At 35.8% G+C, this 21096-nt stretch overlaps 1 protein-coding gene across 1 annotated transcript; it reads right to left on the bottom strand.

The window, feature by feature from the left end:
* Positions 1 to 155: 155 nt before the first annotated feature.
* Positions 156 to 20543, bottom strand: rtel1 (regulator of telomere elongation helicase 1). The gene is made up of 33 exons (XM_084101581.1): positions 20196 to 20543; positions 19605 to 19803; positions 19304 to 19397; positions 18567 to 18648; positions 18396 to 18456; positions 15701 to 15776; positions 15496 to 15580; positions 14784 to 14849; positions 14541 to 14694; positions 13471 to 13509; positions 13265 to 13343; positions 13028 to 13125; positions 12885 to 12940; positions 12739 to 12810; positions 12083 to 12164; positions 11451 to 11583; positions 11251 to 11364; positions 9095 to 9135; positions 8908 to 8993; positions 8465 to 8542; positions 8223 to 8300; positions 7979 to 8125; positions 6503 to 6618; positions 6294 to 6417; positions 6015 to 6186; positions 5571 to 5728; positions 3560 to 3655; positions 2015 to 2210; positions 1228 to 1365; positions 1002 to 1124; positions 656 to 877; positions 429 to 551; positions 156 to 345 (listed from the first exon to the last, which is right to left on the bottom strand). The coding sequence occupies exons 1-33, from the start codon at positions 20295 to 20297 to the stop codon at positions 290 to 292; spliced, it is 3546 nt and encodes a 1181-aa protein (XP_083957707.1). The 5' UTR covers positions 20298 to 20543; the 3' UTR covers positions 156 to 289.
* Positions 20544 to 21096: the final 553 nt, after the last annotated feature.

Genomic DNA, 21096 nt, shown 5'->3' with positions numbered 1-21096 from the left:
CAGGGAAGATCAAATTGTCAGATGACTGAAATCACTCAAACTATTTTTCATTTAAAAATGAATTAACATTTATTAAAAGAACTTAAAACCCATATATTTATTTTTAATATTTAACAAAGAATTTAATGAAAAATGCATACACATGTCAGTTTCATTTAATTCATTTAATTTTTAAAACAGTTAATTCATTTTTTTTTTTTTTACATTCTTCTGCATAAATCTCTTCATGCATGATATATGTAAAAAAATACAAAGATATTGATTCAATATCTCAAAGTCCTAGCAGCATTCACGAAAAGAAGGATGATATCTTGCTTTGAGTCTTTCCTGCAGATAACGGAGATGCTGTAAAGAAAAAGTATTAAGAATAATTAGAAAACACTTATCTATTATACCTGTTTGCAGAATACAATATTTACATAAAATACCTTGATTTGGTAGACTTGATCCCATGTCTGAATCCTGGTTTGCTACAGAATCATTTCCAGTCAAGGCTTTTAACAGCTCACCGAACTGCTTCCTGTGCTGTGGTCGAATGAGCACGGATAAACCTAGAACAAACCGAACTAGTTCAGCCTCTTTCCCAACAGATATTGTTAATAGATTTTGATAAAGTAAAATGTTTATGATGAACCTAAAAAAAAATTTGACTAACGTTCTAGTAGAGCGATGTCCTCATCCCTCTCAGTCAATAAACTCACAACAGTTGACACCATCTGTTCATAATTGTTTGACGTTTTATACGCCTGCAAGGCTAAAAACATCTGACGGGTTTTTTCTGCACCGATGGCCTGTTTTATGTCTGACAGCAGAGAAGAGCATGATGGACCTTCTTTGATGGATGTTTGTGGCTTCTGGTCTTCACTTCTTACATTCACTGTTAAAAAAAAAAAATCACACAAACTTTATTTAGAAAATGTTCTTAATGTACAAATGTTTGCATTAAAAAGTGAAGAGCAGGCCTTTTTAATAATAGTTGCTATCAATAATCTACGATATACCTCCAATTTGACCATCCCCTCCATTAAGTGCTACGGTTCCCAAGTGAGGACCACCTTGGTTCAGCTGTCGACTCGAGTTCAGCTGCTCGCTGGGTGGATTTACAGGCGCCATCTCGGCTTTCGCTACAAAAGTAACAAAACATTGTTATTTATGATTATGGGGAGATAAAATAAGGCCCTAATGTTTCCTGTAAATGCTACACACTATTTACTAGTTAAATATTACCTGTGTTCTGCCCAAGAGCCTCTCGCTCCTCCCTGGACAGCGAATGCTCTTGTTTATAGCCACAACCTTCACCTGTTAACTCCAAGCAACGCTCATCAAAATCTTTCTTATGGTGTGGTCGGATGAACTGATAAAGACCTTAAGAAAAAGATCAGTTAAGATCAGAGGAAAAAAGGCCAACTTAATTTTATAAAATTTTATTTTAATTGTTTTGTTTGTTTTGTTTTTTAATAATTGATAATGACGTTATCATTATCATCATAATATCTGCCATAATAGGCAATATAATTTTTAATAATTGATAATGACGTTATCATTATCATCATAATATCTGCCTAGGAAATCGCCTAGTGTTAATCTGCATCGCTATTTGTACTCGTTGTGAATACGCAGGCCACAAGAAGTAATTAGGTGGGTGTTTTTTATTTATTTATCACTTTTACTCAGGACATGCTAGCTGGCAACAAAGGATTCCATTCATTATGCTAAGCTAAGCTAGCGCCAACCCTGTCAAACTAACACAATGCATGCACTGAGACAAAAATGCATTTGCCTGCATCTAAATGTAGGAAAGAAGGTGAATAAGCCCTATTTCAAAAAAACGGTGGAGTGTTCCTTTAAAAGATTAATATTACGCTTTACCCAAAACTCACTTTAAACCACCAATGAGTGTTTGTAATAACTTCCGATTGCAATCTAATATGTTAAACGGCGAAGTTAAACTTTAAAAAAGCAGTGAAAACATAACTCGCGTCACTCATGGGATGGATATGCTGAGATTCTGCACCTCTGAGCAGACTGTGTGTGTTGTGGTCTTGTATGAGGGGTTCAGCCACATTAACCAGAAGGTTACTCAGGTCATCGGTTGTCTTGTACGACTGTAACGCCTCCATGATGAGCTTGAAGTTCTCGTGACTCAGGCATCGTCTCAGCTCTATCATGAAAGCTTTGCCTGTTTTTGCAGTACAGGAAGCCGTTGTTTTCTGAAACATAGCCAGTAGAAAACAGAATACATTTACTTTAATCAAAACGATCAAAGGAAAAGCATGGCACGTTCCTTTTAAAGGGATGGTTCGGAGTAAAATCAACCTAGGGTCCTTTGCACCATGACCTCGAGCCAAACACCCCCCAGAAGCTTTTTTCCCCTTGGTCGAACATTATTAAAGTTAGAGCTTATTTAGAGATATCAGCCGCATGGCTTAGTGCAGGCGCTAATGGATTCTAGGCTGTATCTCGTAAATTACCCCACTAATAATGCCTGGAATGGTACCAAACTTCTACAGTAGTACAAATAAGCTCTGTACTCATAAAACGAGGCATTGGAAAGTTTGTAAGTACATCAGGAGTTTATTTAAATAACACTTGCCTGATGGCTAATGCTACCGCTAACCCGCACGTCGAGTTCACAGTGATTTGGGAAAAGTCTGTAAAAGTCCTGGCAGAAAGCGATGCATTTTTTACTATTTTTTCCGAAGTGTTGACAACTTGTTGTTGCAAACTGGTACTACCAACAAAATATTAGTGCATTCCTGGAACTGGGCGTCGTTACACTACATCCTTATGCATCGCTTTCTGCCAGGACTTCTACAGGCTTTTCCCAAATCACCTTGGATCCATTAGCGCCTGCACTAAGCCATACGGCTGATATCTCTAAATAAGCTCTAACTTTAATAATGTTCAACCAAGGGGAAAAAAGCTTCTGGGGGGTGTTTGGCTCGAGGTCATGGTGCAAAGGACCCTAGGTTGAAATTACTCCGAACCATCCCTTTAATAATTTTGGTAATCTACTAAATTTGATGGCAAAGTGTAATATATGCATCACCAAATTTTGAACTGCAAAAATAGTGCCAGTTTGAGGAAACCTATAAACAGCACTACAATTAAAAAGTTTGGGTCTTTAAGATGTTTTTTTTAAAGAAATTAATACTTCTAATAAGCAAGGACGCATTAATTTGATCAAAAGTGACAGTAAATACATTTATAATGTTAGAAAACATTTCCATTTCAAATAAATGCTGTTCTTCTGATCATTTGATTGATCAAAGAATCAAATGCATCACAGTTTCCACAAAAACATTAAGCAGCACAAATGTTTTCAACATAGATGAAGAAATTCTTCTTGAGCAGCAAATCTTTATATTAGAATGATTTCTGAAGGATCATGAGACACTGAAGACTAGTAATGGCTGCTGAATATTTACCGTATCTTTGCACATATATATACATACATATATATATATAAAATCCAGTTTCTGCATAGTCAAGTTATCAACATCATATTGAGGAAGTCAACACCAATGGAGCTCACAAAACTTCAATCAAGATGCCTCACCCGCTCTTGAACCACTTTAATTTTCCGTTTCCCACCCCTCGATTCATCATCCAGACGTTTGTCATGCTGGAGGGAAAGAGTAGACAAGCGACTCGCCTGCAGGGTCACAGACCAATAAGAGAAAGGGAAAATTAGCAAAAAGATTTGCTCATAGTTATGTTACGGCATATGAGAAATTTTTACAGACAATGAGCTAATGTGATGAAAGTAGAAAGATTTGAGAAACAGATAAAAAGGGATCAAAAGTGTCATTCAAAACCCTGATCATGATTTATGAGGCAATTATTCACCATTCATATCTCATTTAGTCAGCAAAAACTCATTTTCTAGGTTATTCACTTCCAATTTCTCAGAGAAATGTGATGTCTTGTGAATATACAAGTAGTCTCACAGTAAGCTATCATGAATTCAGTAGATCTGGGAAATGGCGCAAACTTCGCAAGGGACTACTTTTTTATACTTTTTTTTTTGGGACCATGGCAGTTTACATCATTAGGAAAAGAGCTGCTCTTATATTCGGCATTACATCACATTAGGTGATAAAACAGTAGAGAGAAAACAACACTGGTTCAGAAAAAAGTTTACACCTGGTATTAAGATGCGTTTGGTCGATCGGATCACCATTGGACTGGAGACACATGCCTGTTTACACCTGGTGCTGGTCTTTTGTCTACTTTCAACCACTTTTGTCCTGATTTCTTTGAGCATGCACAACATCCTACAGGAACTGTACTTGAAACAGAATGATTAGTCCATCTCTCGAGTCTTTGGGTTCGGGTTTGAGTCTTTCGTTCCTCCTGTCAGTCCCATAGAGGCTATTATTAATAATTCCCAAACTTTCTCATAAACAAGCACGTAGTCAGTTTTTTTTAACAGTTACATGCTGCGTTTTTTATTTTTCAATTTATAATTTTTTTGAATTTCTGTCATGATGGTTCTTTTCCATATGAATGTGGTACTAAAGAGTTGGTAATGCTTTAAACTATGCTAAAAGTATAAACTAAAAGATAACTTATCTATGATGGGGAAAATCACTTTTTTTAAAAAGACGGTTTTATGTCACCTAACTGCATGTTGTTATTGGGCTATATATACAGGTGCCTAATAACAACATGCAGTTAAGTGACATAAAACCGAACGACTCAAACCCGAACACTCGAGAGATGAACTAATCAATTCTGTTTCCAGTACCGACTGCATAGCTTCAGCCAATGGGACTGTCACGTGATGAACGAATGACTCTAACCCAAAGACTCAAAAGATGAAATAATCAATTCTGTATCCGGTACCGACTGCCTAGATTAGATTACATGGCTGTCACGTGATGAACGAACGACTCAAACCCTAAGTCTATAGACTCGAAACGTGAACTAATCAATTCTGTATCCGGTACTACAGACTGCAAAGCACTGTTTATGAGGATGTCACGGGATGAACGAACGACTCAGATCAGGAGGTGAGGTAAACTAACAGACTGCATAGGCTGAAGACACAGATAAATGAATTAATCGTTTCTGTTTCTCATAATTTGGCCTTTTCCTAGCATTGCAATTTTTTTCTTATTCTAAATGCGATCAACATTTGATGTGTTTGAGGAATTTGGCTATAAACATAACATTTTAAATACATTCTGCAGAAATGAATGAAATGACTCGAAAAAAGATGAACGATTTTGATGAACGAGATTCAAAGATCCGAGTCAGTAAAATGTTCCGAACTTCCCACTACTACTTCCTATAATGTTTACGCGTTAGGTCAGCAGGCGGTCTTTCATGGCTGTTTAAACGCATTCGACCACATGATAGTCTACACTACAAAAACTTTCTGGTCAAATGCGTTTTCAACAACTTCTGGAAGTGGTCGAAAGTGGACAAGCTCAAAATGTTTTAGACAGTTTAAAACTGAATTTAGTCAACTCGTCCACTTCTGATCCGATCAACCAAAACGCATCTTAATACCAGGTGTAAACAGGGCCTAAAAAATTTCTTTCGCAATGTAATTCTTGTCTTACCCTTTCTTCCCCAACCTTGGTGTCTTCCCTCCCTTCTTTGTTGGTTGTGTCATCCAGGGCGTCCAGCAGACTGACTGGTTTCCTTTTACTTGTCATCTCCATCTCATATTGAATGCAAAGTCTGGCTGCGCCATCCCTTCCAGAATGCTCTTCTGACTCTAAAACAACACAATCATTTTTGCTGACTTGTCTTGCAATGAACTTGAGGCTCCAAACATTATCTAATGTTAATGTTTCATTTGTTCAACTGGGCTTTTCTTTAAATTAATCTCAGAATGAGACCAAATTATAACTTATTGTTTAATTACTTGACTTTTATATTGATTACTGTTTAAAGTAATTAGGAAATCAATGGCGACATACACTTCCAAGACTGGCATATGTGTCTTAATGAAAAACACATTCGTCAAAGAGCCTTCAGACCTCATAAAAAGGTGATCTTACCTAATTTTCTCCTTTTTAAGCTGGGGACGTGTGAGTCTAGTGTTTTGGCCTTTTGAGATGTGTCATTGATCCAGACATTCTTAGAAGGACAGCTGGAGCCTGTGTTGAGCGGCCTGGTGTCTGCCTGATTCTCACTGCTCTCTGCTTTTCCTTTCCTAACAGGAACTGGTCTCTGACACACAAATCAACCAATAAACGTGCATGTCAGCTCTAATTAGTGTAAAAACTGCCTTGCAGATTTTCATGGTACAGGAATACATGAACAAGAAACAAACATACAGTTTTCTGCGCCGTCCGAAAGAAATGAGCCGCATCACGGACCATGGTACCGAAGTTATCGTAAATCTTAACGTATGGCTTCACCCAAGAAGGAAGCTGATTACGGGCTTCGGTGCCTCTGAATCTGGATTACAATCCCAGAACATTAATATTGGAGTACATGCTCTCCAGACAAATTGGGAATTGCTGTTGTAGTAGTTAGCGCTGACCTGTGATCACAAAGGAAGATGGCTCCGTAGTCTTCTCTGTGGCGGATCACTCTGCCAATGGCTTGATTCACAGCTCGAGAGGCCTGCTGTCTGTACCACTCCTGCCCTGACAGATACTGAACAACCACAGACCATAAGAATACACAATAATTAAATATGTAATATTTATTAAATAATAAAATATTTTAAGGTATAATGGTAATTATTTTTCATGAATTATTAATACATAAATATCACTATGTATTTAGGGACATTTTACAACCTGAACTTGCCATGCCAATAAAAGGTAATATCTGATAATTAAAGAGACTTCCTCTCTATTATATCATTACCTGTTTTATATTGCACCATATGACTTTGATTTGGTCGACAAATGTTTTTCAATTAGTTCAATATTTTGACAAAACAGTATTTTTGAGTAATAATCAAAGATTTCTTAGGTTTTTCTTTACAAGAAATTGTATCCTTTTTATGGGGGGATTTTCTTTATTATGATATCAGGATAATTGTACCATCATCCTGATATTTTTCACCTTATGCCTCAAATATCAAAATGAATGTCAGTTCAGGAATAAAAAACATGTTCATTGTAAAGGAGCTGCATTCATTGTCATTATATGTATGAATAGAATGTAATTTTGAATTGAATGATTAATTAATGATGGTAACACTTTTGTTTAAAGCCTTTATGTAATATATAATTATATCTAATATATGCAGTATACAGATATTCATAATGTATGTTATAATGCATTATACCTTTTCAAAAATAATTGTAACCAAAGTTAAAATGCATTATAGTATTTGCAGATTCCTTGCTTCATCTGAAATTGGTTATGTAAATGCATTATACTTTCTAAATGTGTAACGTCACAATGAAAAGATAAGTATTATAATGTATTATAACGGTGGTTACAATTCTTCACGAGAACATACAATGCATTATTAGGTGCATCATTAAGGCATAATTAATGCATTAAAAATACTTTTATAATGTATTATACATAAATGTTTTAAGTAAAGAGCTACCTAAATGAATAATTAATTTATATATTAACTAGTGTTTAAAAGACTGGCATGGTTAAGACTTTTTGTTGTATTTTAAAAATGCAATTGCATTTACCGCAAACACATTTTATTTTATTTTCAAACACAGTAAAAATGGCAATATTGTGAAATATTATTCAAATTTAAGATAAACTGGTCTGTATTTAAGAGGTCATTTATTCCTGTGATGGCAAAGCTACATTTTCAGCATTCATTACTCCAGTCTTCATTGTCACATGATCCTTTAGAAATCATTCTAAAATGCTGAATAAATAAGGATTTAAATAATTCTAATTGTATTAAAATTACAATAAATTACCATGTTAATTGACAATCTAAATGTTATATATAATGTCAGCAGATGATACATAGTTACAATATCTGCATTCCATATAAAACCCACAGTCGAGCATCTTGAAGAGCAGGTACCTTCACTCCACTAATTTTATTTCTGCACATCTCGTCCAGATACTGCATTTTAAGCACCACCCTGGGGTCCATTCTGGGGGGGAAGGGAAGTCCAGTGATCACAACCCCTCGACCGTACGTGTCAGCAAAATCCAACCCTTCGCTTGCCTTGGGGAAAAATGGAAAGCAAAAAGAAATGTGTTGATATTACTGGTGTAGGTTCATAATTTAGTATTTTTATTACATAAAATATGTATAGTCTCACCTTTCCTCTACATACAGCGAAAAAGCTTCCTCCGCTGGAGTTTGGGTCATTCACCTTGTCATAATAACCGTCAATCACCTGCAAAAGAATCCAATTTCAGAGCAGCACTGACAGACAGCTTGTGCAAATCAAACTATGCTGACATTTTGTTAGCATCTATATCAACTCTGAAAATATAGATATCATCTATATTAAATACTGAGTGCACAATTATTAACATGACTGATACTAGTAGCATTTACCTCAGTAAAAGTGCTTTTTCCCCTCGGTTCTACAAACATGGGCTTGAGATTCTCAATGCGATCTGCATGCCCATTAGCCTGAGAGAGTGAAGGGAATTGGTGCATAGTCACTTAAATGCTAAAGTTGGCAAGAGATGAACAAGGTAATTTTAATCTCCATACAGCACATTTTAAACTTAGAAACTTAGAAAAAAATTCACTGGTAAAATAGTATTTTATTCATTTTGTAATAAACTTAGCAAGTGTGAGAAAAATGCTAACTCTTAAATTGTTTTGGTTCTCTTCAGTGAATCAGCTGAACCATTTCAAGAATTGCCCTGTGCATTTTTTCCGAATCAGTCTGAATCAAAATCTCAACTCAACTCTTGAACTGATCAACTCGTTTGAATTGGTTAGTCAGCTACATACTGTATCTTTAATGAGGTCGGACTGAACACGCTCACCCTCCAGAACTCCAGAGTCTTATCCATCACTGGATACGAGGGGAAGAACACCAGCAGTCCATGAGGCACCACCCGCGTCAGATTGACTGCAAACCCAATCATATCACACTGATAATTATGCTGATCATCAGATCATTATTGATAAGAGTTTAAGATCATATGCTGTTTCAGTGTAAAGAATTCTCACCAAGAGTGTTTCCCATAGACGACATGTTTTCAGGAACAAACCTTCAAAAACAAAAGAACAATATTTACACATCTCCTAATGGCTCATATATCAGACACCTCACAATACACCAAACGAGTCAACGAGTATAAACCAGTGTTCCTCAACTGGTGGGTCGCAAGACTGAGTGAGTGGGTTGCAGAGTGTTCAATCAAAGAAACAAAAACAACAAACGTAATTCTGTTTTTCTGTTGCAAGACTTTTATTTTGAAAGACATGCACACAAGCTGTTGACTCTTTTATCAGACGCAGTTTAAAGGGGTGGTTGATTATGATTTCACTTTTTTAACTTCAGTTAGTGTGTAATGTTGCTGTTTGAGCATAAACAACATCTGCAAAGTTACGACGCTCAAAGTTCAAAGCAAAGGGAGATATATATTTTTTTTTAAATTGCTTTTTAAGGACCACAACAAACGGCTGGTAAGGACTACACGACATTCCTCCCGGGTTAGTGACATCACCAACCCTAAAATTTACATAAACCCGCCCCCGGGAACGCGATTAGAATATGCTAATCAATGACTAGAAGATAACTACAAATAAGCTACATAAATTCATCAACTAACCATTCAGAAATGGTGTCACTTCTTCTTGAGTCTCTCCATCTTTGTCTGACTCCGGTTTGAACATAAAAGTTTTTGAAATTTTCAGTGCATTTGTGTGTGAGGTAAAAAGACACAAGCTGTTGTAGCTCCGCCCCCTGTGCTGGGAGCAGCAGCTCATTTGCATTTAAAGGGCAGACACAAAAACGGTGCGTTTTTGCTCATCTTCAAAAAGTGACAAATATTAACATGCTATATGAAAAATATCTATGGGGTATTTTTTAGCTAAAACTTCACATACACACTCTACATTTAATCCACAGCCTCGGCAAATAGTCCTGAGTGAGTTCATGGCGGTCTGGAGTGTGAGTGACTTAAGTGACACGGATGTGACTTAAACTGCAATTCATCGACTGGCCGCTAGAGACAGCTATGAGTCAATCCCATAGACCCCCATGTTAATATGCCCAACTTTACAGCAGAAAAAAATATGTTTACAGCCTGGTACAAAAAGCAGTTTTGGTCTATATAGCTAATTTTGCCCTTCATGACAACTGTGAGGGGGGTGAATTTTTTGATGGATATTATATTAAGTCTTAAAGTTCTGCATAATTAAGGGCGTGGCCACTTGAGTGACAGGTGGATTGCCGCTGCTGTCACTACTAGCCGTTTGTCTGCTGTCTGTTAGCCGTCACGTCACCTCAGCTAATCCCGCCTCTATGCCCATTTTTGGTTATCCGGGAGTGAAGCGCGGCCAAGATGGCGACCACTTTGGGCTTCGAAAATGCTCTTTAAGAAACCTACGGGTGACGTCACATATACCACGTCCATATTTTTTTACAGTCTATGGAGCAAATTCACACGTGAGCTGGAGAGAGGGAAGATGTGTGTGCTGTTTTGTTCATCAAAACAACCTACATTAAAAAAAAAATGAAGATTACTTTCGCTTTCCCAATCTCAATCGGGAAGATTGACTTTTCACAGATTCCCAACGTTTGACTCCAGACTGGGCTTCAGCTAAAAATCTTCTTTACTGTTCTTCTAAAGAAAAAAAGGCACCTACATCTTGGATGGCCTGAGGGTGAGTAAATGTACATAACTTTTTCATTTTGGGGTGAACTATCCCTTTATCAGTTCATGTTGGTATTGTGTATTTACCATGTTAACTGTTGTTTAGTCAACCCAGAAATGCCACTTTATTTTCACTTTGTGTTATTTTTTATATTTTTGTATATATGACTGTGGTGGCTCATACCAACTTTATTGTATTAACAAAAACTAGTTTGAGACTGCTATTTTACAGCCTTACCTTATAGGCTACTGTTTATTCATCAGTATTTGTCATATTTTTACAATTTATGTGCATAAATTAGCAGCCTAATGACCATGGGAAAATGTGGGACCCATGGCCAAACCATTGGAGAACCACTTGTACCTCTATTGTACTTTTTGGACCTTGACAGCCTACAATATAACTGACATTTTTCAGATTCAATTAATAGCACCTGGATTTAAAACAAACTGAGGGTGAATAAATAATAACAGTTCAAAGCAGAGGTTGTTGATGTGACTCACCTCCTGTCAAAGGCTGTGCTCAACTGCACGCCGTCCGGACCTTTTTCAATGACACTGACGAAGATCTGATCACGCTGGATGACATGAGGGTTCTCCAAGGATACGGGAAAAGGACTGCAGAAAATCAGCAGTGAATTAGCATCCAACCAGCATCCACTCATAAACCTCAGTGGGGACAGCTAGAGGAGAAGAGCACGAACATTTGCATTTCACAGGTGAAGGATGAGAGCGGCGAGAGAGTTCCACTGGTCAGAATGATGCTGCGTACTCCCTGTCCGAGCAACTCCTGCATGCTGAACCCCGGAGAAAAACACCAGTAGCTCAGCACATTCCCTATAAAATATACACAACACCATTTCAATCCATTTCAGTTTAATGTGCAAGATCACGTTTTTTCAGCATTTCATCGTGGAAGAGATTTCATGTGCACCATCAAGACGACCAAAACATGTAATACTGAAGCAATAATACACATTATGGCCCGGTTTCACAGACAGGGCTTAGATTAAGCCAGGATTGGGCCTTAGTTCAATTAGGGCATTTAAGTAGTTTTTATAAATGTACCTTAGAAATAAACATTACTGGTGCGCATCTTGAGACAAAACAATGGCACTGAGTCCACTGACATATTTTAAGATCAGTTCAAGTTGTTTTCAGTTAAAACAGCTCAAACATGCATTTTACTCTGAGACCTTGTCTGTGAAACTGGGGGAATACATTTCATATTCTCCATGACTAGAAAACTACATTAAAAGAGAATGTGTGCTCCAGTCAATAGCAAGTTAGCAGCTTCCCTTTGAAAACATTTTGCTACACATGAGGCGTCTCATACCCTGTTTCTTGGTAGAGGAGGAAGCCCATAGATCAGTCAGCTGTTTCTTCTTAAAGTTGCTGTTGTCTGGATGAATGTGGACCTGATATCAGACACAGATTTGGGAATCAGAAGCAGAAATGGGAGATGAAAGACAAGATTTAGAGGAACTATCGTCTGACATGCACTACATTGTTCGAAAGTTTGGGGTCAGTACGTTTTTTTTAATGCTTTTGAAAGAAGCCTTTTGTTCAATAAGGCTGCATTTATTTGATCAAAAATACAGTCAAACAGTAATATTATGAAATATTACAATGTACATTTTAAAATGTAATTTATTTATGTAAAGCAGCCATTATTCCAGTCTTCAGTGTCATTCTAATATGCTGATTTGGTGCTCAAGAAATCTTTCTTTATATCATATATGTTTAAAACAATTGTACTGTTCTTTTCAGGATTCTTTGATGCACAGAAAGTCAAATAGAACAGCATTTATTTGAAATAAAAATCTTATAATTGTCTTTACATGCCTTTAAATTTTAAAATGTACACTTTTGATTAATTTTCTTTTACTCAAATTTACAACATAACATTATCACTCACTACAACTAAAACCTGATGTCTGCAGATATGTAACAATGAACACAGCATGAATGTGAAAATCAATTGAAGCAAACCTTAAATTCCTTCATGTCGTTTTTCATCTGTGATTTCTTGCTGCCCTCTGTAGGTTCAGCCCCAAACACCAACTGATTCAGGACAAACACAATAAAAATACAGAAAATGGCCAATTGATCTCTTTAACATGCTGTACACTTCTTACCTGGATTATATCTGCTACTTTCTGTAGTCCGCTGGTGTTCAGAAAGACACCAGGCCCTGCAAACATTTTTTAAAATACACATATGGGTAAATGTTGAACTGATACACAGAAAAGGTCAATGAGGACCAGTTGTTAATACTCACTCCCTGCTAAATATCCTGTGATCTGCTCCATGGCTTCCACTACAGCGTTTTTTGTTTCAAAGTTCACATTAGCCATTTGAAAAATCTCATATATGAAGCTTTAAAAGAAGAAGAGACAGAAAATGAGCAGTTCAGTTAAGCAGTTGTGCATGTAAAAATGGTGATTTAAAGTCAATATATTAAGGTCACTGATACACATTCCCAGCACCAAACGTTTTCCCAGCATGCTTCACTCACCTGCCGGGTTTGGTGATTCCCTGATTATTTGCTGGCATCTCAAAACCGTTAATGGAAGATTCCAGATCCATCAAAATTTCTGTAAGATTATTAAGTTGCACTCTCAGCTAAATGTTTTTCATTATTGAAAAATGGATTCCAAATAACTCCAGAAATCAAATATTGTATTAAAATAAATAAATTTTAATATTTGAAGTGTAACCTACGTTTTATTTTTGCAATTGTGGTAATATCCAGTTTCAATCCTGTAAAATCATATATAGGATAAAAATAAGGGAGTTATTTATTGGGATATATACAGTACATTTAGTACCGGTAAAAAGTTTGGAAACATTACTCTTTTTAATGTTTTTTCTCATTAAAAGTCTCATATGGTCATCAAGCATTTTTTATCAAAAATACAGAAAAAAAACAGTAATATTGTGCAATATTATTAAAATGTAAAATAATGGCTTTCTATTTGAATATCCTTTAAAATATAATTTATTTCTGTGATGCAAAACTGAATTTTCATCATTACACCAGTCTTCAGTGTCACATGATCCTTCAGAAATTCTAAAATGCTGATTTATTATCCGTTAGAAACAGTTGTGCTGCTTAATATTGTTTTATAACCTGTGATACTTTTTTCAGGATTCTTTGATGTATACAAAGTTAGAAAATAGCATTTATTTAAAATATAAATATTTTGTAACAATAACAATATACACTAAAAGTACTTCAAAAGTATTAATTTATTTGAAAAAAAAAAAAGAAAGAAAAAGAAATTGCTGACCCCACACTTATGAATGGTAGTGTTTGTGTTGAATTGATACAAAGTGATTGTAAAGATTTATATTGTTAGAAAAGATTTCTATTTTTAATAAATGCTGATCTTATTAACTTTTTATTCATCAATGAATCCTGAAAAAAGTATCACAGGCTCCAAAAAAATATTAAGCAGCAAAACTGTTTCTAACGTTGATAATAAATTTGCATTTTAGAATGATTTCTGAAGGATCATGTGACACTGAAGACTGGAGTAATGAAGCTTTGCATCACAAGAATAAATTATTTTAAAGTATATTAAAATAGAAAACCCTTATTTTAAATTGTAATACTATTTCAGAATATTATTTCAGAATTTTTGATCAAATAAATGCATGAGACTTCTTTCAAAATATTAAAAATAGTAACGTTTCCAAACTTTTGACCAGTACTATATATACACAAATATATAAACCATTTATTTATATTAAAAATTATATTTAAAAAGCCAGTTTTTTGCCAAACTAACCTGAATTCAGTGATTCCACATTAAACTCTTCAGCGGAATCTGTTTTGCTGATGTCTGAGGCGTGTTCCCGCAGCTGGCGATCTACAGCGTCGATGGCAGAAATCAGGTCGTAAGGGGTGAGGTCAAACGAGGTGGACTCTTCACACATCTTCTCCTGAAAATGTACACAAACCGTTGATAGAATATAAAACAAACAACAATATAGAATGGCTATGATGTCTCAAACAACATCAAAACACTTACAACATTATGAGCTTCATCAAAAATAATCACAGCTCCTTTCAGCTCTATGTTGTGTGTTCTTCGACTCTGTGAATCAACAGAAATCAAAATTGTGAATAAAATAAAAAAAGACTATCCTAGAACAATACATATTAAATAAAAAATATAATTATTTCAAAAAAAAAAAAATATATATATATAATAATAATAATTATTGTTGTTGTTGTTGATATATATATATATATATGAAATACCATTAAAAAGTTTGGGGTCAGAAAGACTTTCATTTAGCAAGTGACAAATTATTTTAAAAATGTTACAAAAATGTCTATTTTAAATAAATGCTGTTCTTTTGAACTTTCTATTTCATCAAAGAAATGTATCGCACTTTCCACAGAAATATTAGGCAGGACAACTGTTTTCAACATTGATAACAATAAGAAATGTTTGTTGATCATCAAATCAGCATATTAGAATGATTTCTGAATGATCATGTGACACTGAACACACTGAAGTAATGATGCTGAATATTCAGCTTTGATCACAGGAATAAATTACATTTTAAAATATATTAAAATAGAAAACTGTCTGCAATAATATTTCGCAATATTGTTGTTTATTATATTTTCAAATCAAATAAATGCAGCCTTGGTGAGCATTAGAGACAGCTTTCAAAAACATTTTGAACAGTGGTGTATCTAAAGTGATGAGATGGCTAGGGTAAATGTCTCACCTTTGGGTCGAGCAGGTAGTTGTAAGGCATGAAGATGACATCAGCGTGTTGTTTGATTGAGCGCGACAGGTAGTACGGACAAACTCTATGGGAACCAACAGTCTGAGCAATGTCACTATTTACAAACACTCAAAGAAAAGATTCCCAATGGAATCAAAAACACTATTTCTTTCAGTGCTTTGATCAAGCCCTTGAAACAACTAACCTTTGCTTTTTGCCTGTTTTTACAAGATCCTCCACATCCAGGATAGAATTCATGATTTCTTTGTCAGTGCTTTTCTCTTTAAATACCCAAAAAAAAAAAAATCAGCAAGTTCTCGTAGAGTAGCATGTTAACAACTAAAACCATTATAATAGACCTTATTCACAGCAGCGCCATCTTTGATTTTTAATGGGAATGAAAGCGAGGGACAGGTGTCCCTCACTGTGAGGGACAGACATACTTCTCTTCAATGGGCTGTACTGTTATTAGGGGTGTTGGATTACAAATTTATTAAATGTTTAATTTAGTTTGCAACAGTAAAAGTTGAGTACATTGAAGTTAGCATTTTAAGGTTAGGTTAGGATAATAGTAACAACAGTTTCTGCCAGTCGTGTTTTTCTCTATTGTAAGTCACCTTTTGTCTTTAATGGCTCGAGCCCCAGCCCTAGATGATGAATCGTTAGGCTGATTGGATTAGCACATATGCTTTTGAATGGTTATGCTGATTGGATTGAGACTGGTAACCCGCTGGAGTCGGGGGGGTTCCTTAACCTGTATACTTAATTTGCATGCTTTGTTCAGAGTCTCCACCTCTATGTAATCCCTCCCCCCTTGGAATGTATATAACTACAATGCATACTGTATTAGAGTTAGATCATGTTGGAAGTACTACAGCAACGTACAGCGGAGTTCTCAATAAAGAATAACTTCCGTTGAACGCGATCCCAACTGTCTCCTGGTCTCTGCTTCGATGAAAGAAAACTTTACAACAGAGGCCAAGCCCCGAAGGGGCAAGGCACCTATTGTATCTGTTAGTTTTCTTATAATTATTATTCCATAAATGGAAGTCTATGGCAGCCCTATGAACCATACATAGGAAAATGATGAAATTTGGTACACTTCTAGTGATGCTAATGAATAGTAATTGGACCAATTTTTGAGCCTCTAGGACCAACTCTATAGCGCCACCACCAGTTCAAAATTTCAACATTTAAATGGTTATAACTTTTGAACCCTTTGATCTAGAGACATGAAACTTAGTACACCTGATTCCTCTCATCATGCTGATCACAACCAATACCTTACATTAAGACCCGTTACAGTAGTGGCCATTTTGAAAAGTACAGTATTCAGTTTTTTCGCTACTCCTCCTTCAAAATTTCTCCAATTTTCTCCAAAATTTGCTCAAATGATCTTTGGACTGAGCCACACAGAAGTGAGTGAACAGATTTTTTTTATTCATCTCTGTTCTAAAGTTATGATGTCGCAAACTTAATGAGGTCCACCCAAAATTGGCTAAGAGGATGTATCTCGGCCAAAGTTTGATCAATCGAAACGAAAATTGGTACACTTCATCAGAAGCATGATCTGAGGTTCCATGCCAAAGTTGGGAACAGCGCCATTATCCAAGATCGGATGAACCATGTGTCCGCCATTTTGAATTTTGTCATAATTTGCAATAACTTTTAAACTATTTGACATATCTTCACAAAATTTAGTATGGATCATCAACACAATGTCCTGAAGGTCCATGAGAAGATTGAACACAGCGCCACCTAGTGTTCTAGAGATATAAGGTCTTTTGCAAAAACGCTTATAACTCTTGAAAACATTGTTCAAATTTTGATTTCTTTATGTCATTACGTTCTTTGGCTTATGCCGATTCCGACAACATCTCTTTTGTCATTTTTCAACAATGTGACTGTCCACCATATTGGAACAAATGAAAAACAGTTTTTTCGCTACTCCTCTTTCAAATCTTGCTCAATTTTGTCCAAAATTTGATCAGATGATCTTTGGACCAAGCCGCACAGAAGTGAGTGAACAGATTTTTGATTTTCGCTACCGTTCCCGAGATATTCATCTTCGAAGTTGACCTAGCCTGCATTTTTTGCCTTATGCTAGTTAGCTTAACAAAATAATTGGTTAGCATGCTAACCAGATGCCATTCTTTCTAATGTGGCTCTTCAGCTATCAGGATAACCATAAGATACATTAGCATTAATCTATCTTAGCATGCTAATCTCATTAACATGATTTTGTGTGCTTATTCTTACACTGAAGCCTCTCCTCTGCAGATTTGTAAAACACGTCCTCTGAGTGGCACAATCTGTTCAACCATGTGTCATGAATCTCGAACCGTTCTGGTCGTGGGTTCGAGTCCTATCTGGGGCAACTCTGAAATTGTGTATAAAATTGTCATTTGAATTCCTTTATTATCTGGGTAAGAGCTGTACTAATGTTTCCTACACTGGGATTAGAAATGTGTGTTTTTTCTACATTCTGTGTTCGTTCTCATCAGAACTTCTGTTCATTTTGATTTCATCTGTACTTCTGAACCCATCAGTTCTTCATGTACATTCTATTTCTGCTGTTTTTGCTCTTCTGGCTCCGCATTGCGCTACAGCCCTACTGTGCTACAGCGGCTTAGCCCCGTATTGCTGCTTGCAGCTATATTTTAATGTGTTTTTAGATTGTTCTGCTCATGAAACACTGGAAAAATATCTTTCCAAGAAATCTCAGTTGACAAAAAACTTGAAAATTGTAAGTAATCTAGGAGCTTTATCCAGCTTTTTACAGCGGATGCCATTGGAAACAATACCTGTCATGGCGCTGCTCTGAATAAGGTCTATTGAAACTCTATTATGTAATAAAGTTTCAAATCTCTATTGACAGGTCACCAATGTTAGAATCATACCATCAACATTGTTGTAGAAGGGACAGGAGCGGGTCGACACTTTTGCTCTGCACATGTGGACCTTTGAAATAAGCCATAATGCCTCCATTAATATGGTGTTGAGATACAGCGCTGGGGTTTCAAGCGTCAGTTGTGTCACACATACTGACAGTGAGGTACTGATCAAAATACCTTAATGTGGTTACTCTCATGACGCATCACTTCCGGGTTTATGCAGAGCTGTTCTCTAGATCCCAAAACACAAATTTTTGGCCTATAATAAAGAACAATACTATCTGTTAGTAAAAAAAAAAAAAAGTACACTACTTATTTTTTTATTATTATTATTATTTTTAATTAGCAAGGATGCATTAAAATGATAAAAAAAATGACAGTCAAGACATTTATAATGTTACAAAAGATTTCATTCCAATAAATGCCGTTCTTTTGAACTTTCTACTCATAAAAAAAGATCACGATTTCCACAAAAGTAAAAATATATTATTTAACATTGATAATTAAAAAAATGTTTAATGAGCACCAAATCAGCATATCAGAACAATTTCTTCTTTTGATCAATTGTTTTTATTGTTTTTACAAAAAATAATAATTTGTGAATGCAGATAGCATAATAATGATTTATGAAGGATCATGTAACATACATTTTAAGATATATTCAAAATAGAAAAAAAGTTCTTTTAAATTGTAATAATAATTCACAATATTACCGTTTTAACTGTATTTTTGATCAAATAAATGCATCCATGGTGAACATTAGAGACTTCTTTTAAAAACGGTAGCGTATGCTTTATAGAATATGCTGAAAAACATTTTGGTAGGATGTAATCATGTTTTCATATTCTCAATGATCATGAATGGCTGACTGTACAATATCCCTTAAATATGTGAAGTTAACTCAGATAGCTGACCTGTATGATGTGTTCTTGAGCTCGTTTATGACCTGTGTTAGCTGGGAATGGGTTCTGGAAGCATATATGATCTTGGGGATGTCCGTGTAATAAGCTAGAAAAAAGAAAAGAAAAGGAAAAGACAAAAATCATGATATTGTTACTTGTGTTTTGAAATATAATTCCAATGGTTGCCCAGAATGTCAACTGTCAGTATGATTTGGCTTATAATTCATACAACAATGTAGCCTTTGAAAAATGTTTACAAATGATATTGAAAATAAATCAAATTGACACTGAATCAATAAATGAAGGACACTACTTGGAGCGTCTCCGTCGGTGGCTGCTGTTCCCCACGATGACACTGGTCTGTCAGGGAAGAGCTCCGCGCCGCCCATTCTCTCTGCTATCTTGCGGGCAGAGATGGTGTCTTTAAAGTTCTCTCTCCAGCCCAGCGTCGAACACAGCAGACAGAGCGTTTTACCAGTGCCAGTGGGACTTTCAAGAACACCATTGACTTTCTGAAAGAGTACAAGTGCATGTCATTCTTATTATGAGGAAATGAATAGAACAATGTGACCTTACAAGAAGACTTTAACATCTTTATTGTATAGATTAAAGCACCACAGCCTTCATGTTATACATGAATCAAAGAGTAAGTAAAACAAAAATGTCATTCTACCTTCAGTAAAATGTCATTCTGCCATTGCATTTTACCTCTATTGGAAAAAGTGATTGAACTTGGAAAATATCAGAAAGTGGCAGACTTTTGCCTTCGTCGACTATAATCTTTAAAGCCCCTGAAACTTTCAAAGCAGTTGGCAAATTAAATTAAAGGGTGTTTCAAAGACTATAATAAAGAAATATTGCTGCAGTACATGCAAGGGTTGTGTATGGTGACTGGGTTTCTCACTTTCTGCAGGCACTCGATGACTTTGTTCATGTAGTCCTCCTGGCACGGGTATGGAGTGAAGGGAAAGTCCACAGTGACTCCTCTCAACTTAATATGAGGCATTTTCAACCAGAACACAATGATCACATGTAAAGAGACTATAAAAGTCACCCACTCTTAAGTCTAAGCCCAGAGACAACCACAATCTCTTAACAAAACTCGAAGAAATAAAGACTCATTTTGGTCGGCTCTTTTTGAATATAATACAACGATGTTAAATGCATTAAAATATAACATCTAAGGCAAGTGACAACTCCAGTAGCGCGCGATTTGTTTCTCTCTTCTTCTTTTCCGCTTTACCGGTAAACTAGGGCCGCGAGTGTGTGATTCTGCCACCTACAGGCCTCGCTGGAGAAGTGCAGCCGGTAACGCACAGCAGGTCATGTCGCAGCATACAAAAAAAAAAAAAAAAAAAAAAAAACATAAAACATTTGCTTTCCTGTTGCTGAGTTGCTTACCTGCCTTCTCGCAATTTCAGAATAAATGCGATAAGTTAAAATTGTACAGTTGTAAATCATATTCAAATTGAAATATCACTGTAATTAACTAATTAACTGTTTGGGTGCTGCATGTGTTTACACTGTGTTTACAAAACCCCATTTGGCACACGGGTTTCTCATAACAACTGAAATGAAGGAAATTATTATTATGAAATTATATTAAGTATCTAAAAATATGGCCATAAAATACGACTTTTTAAAAACAAAAACAAAAACTAAATGGTCTATGGCTCAACTTGCCCCATACATTACATGTTAGGGGTAAGTTGAGCCAAGTCAAGATGTTAAGCATTCTAGTAAAATAAAGACTGAATAATTCGCTTTGATAGGGAAAACAGTGAGATATAAAAAGTGTTAAAATA

Source organism: Abramis brama (genome assembly GCF_963993115.1).
Source record: "Abramis brama genome assembly, chromosome: 23".
Taxonomy (NCBI): domain Eukaryota; kingdom Metazoa; phylum Chordata; class Actinopteri; order Cypriniformes; family Leuciscidae; genus Abramis; species Abramis brama.
Note: the sequence above shows the minus strand (reverse complement) of the source record. Positions and strands in the feature narration are given on the sequence as shown.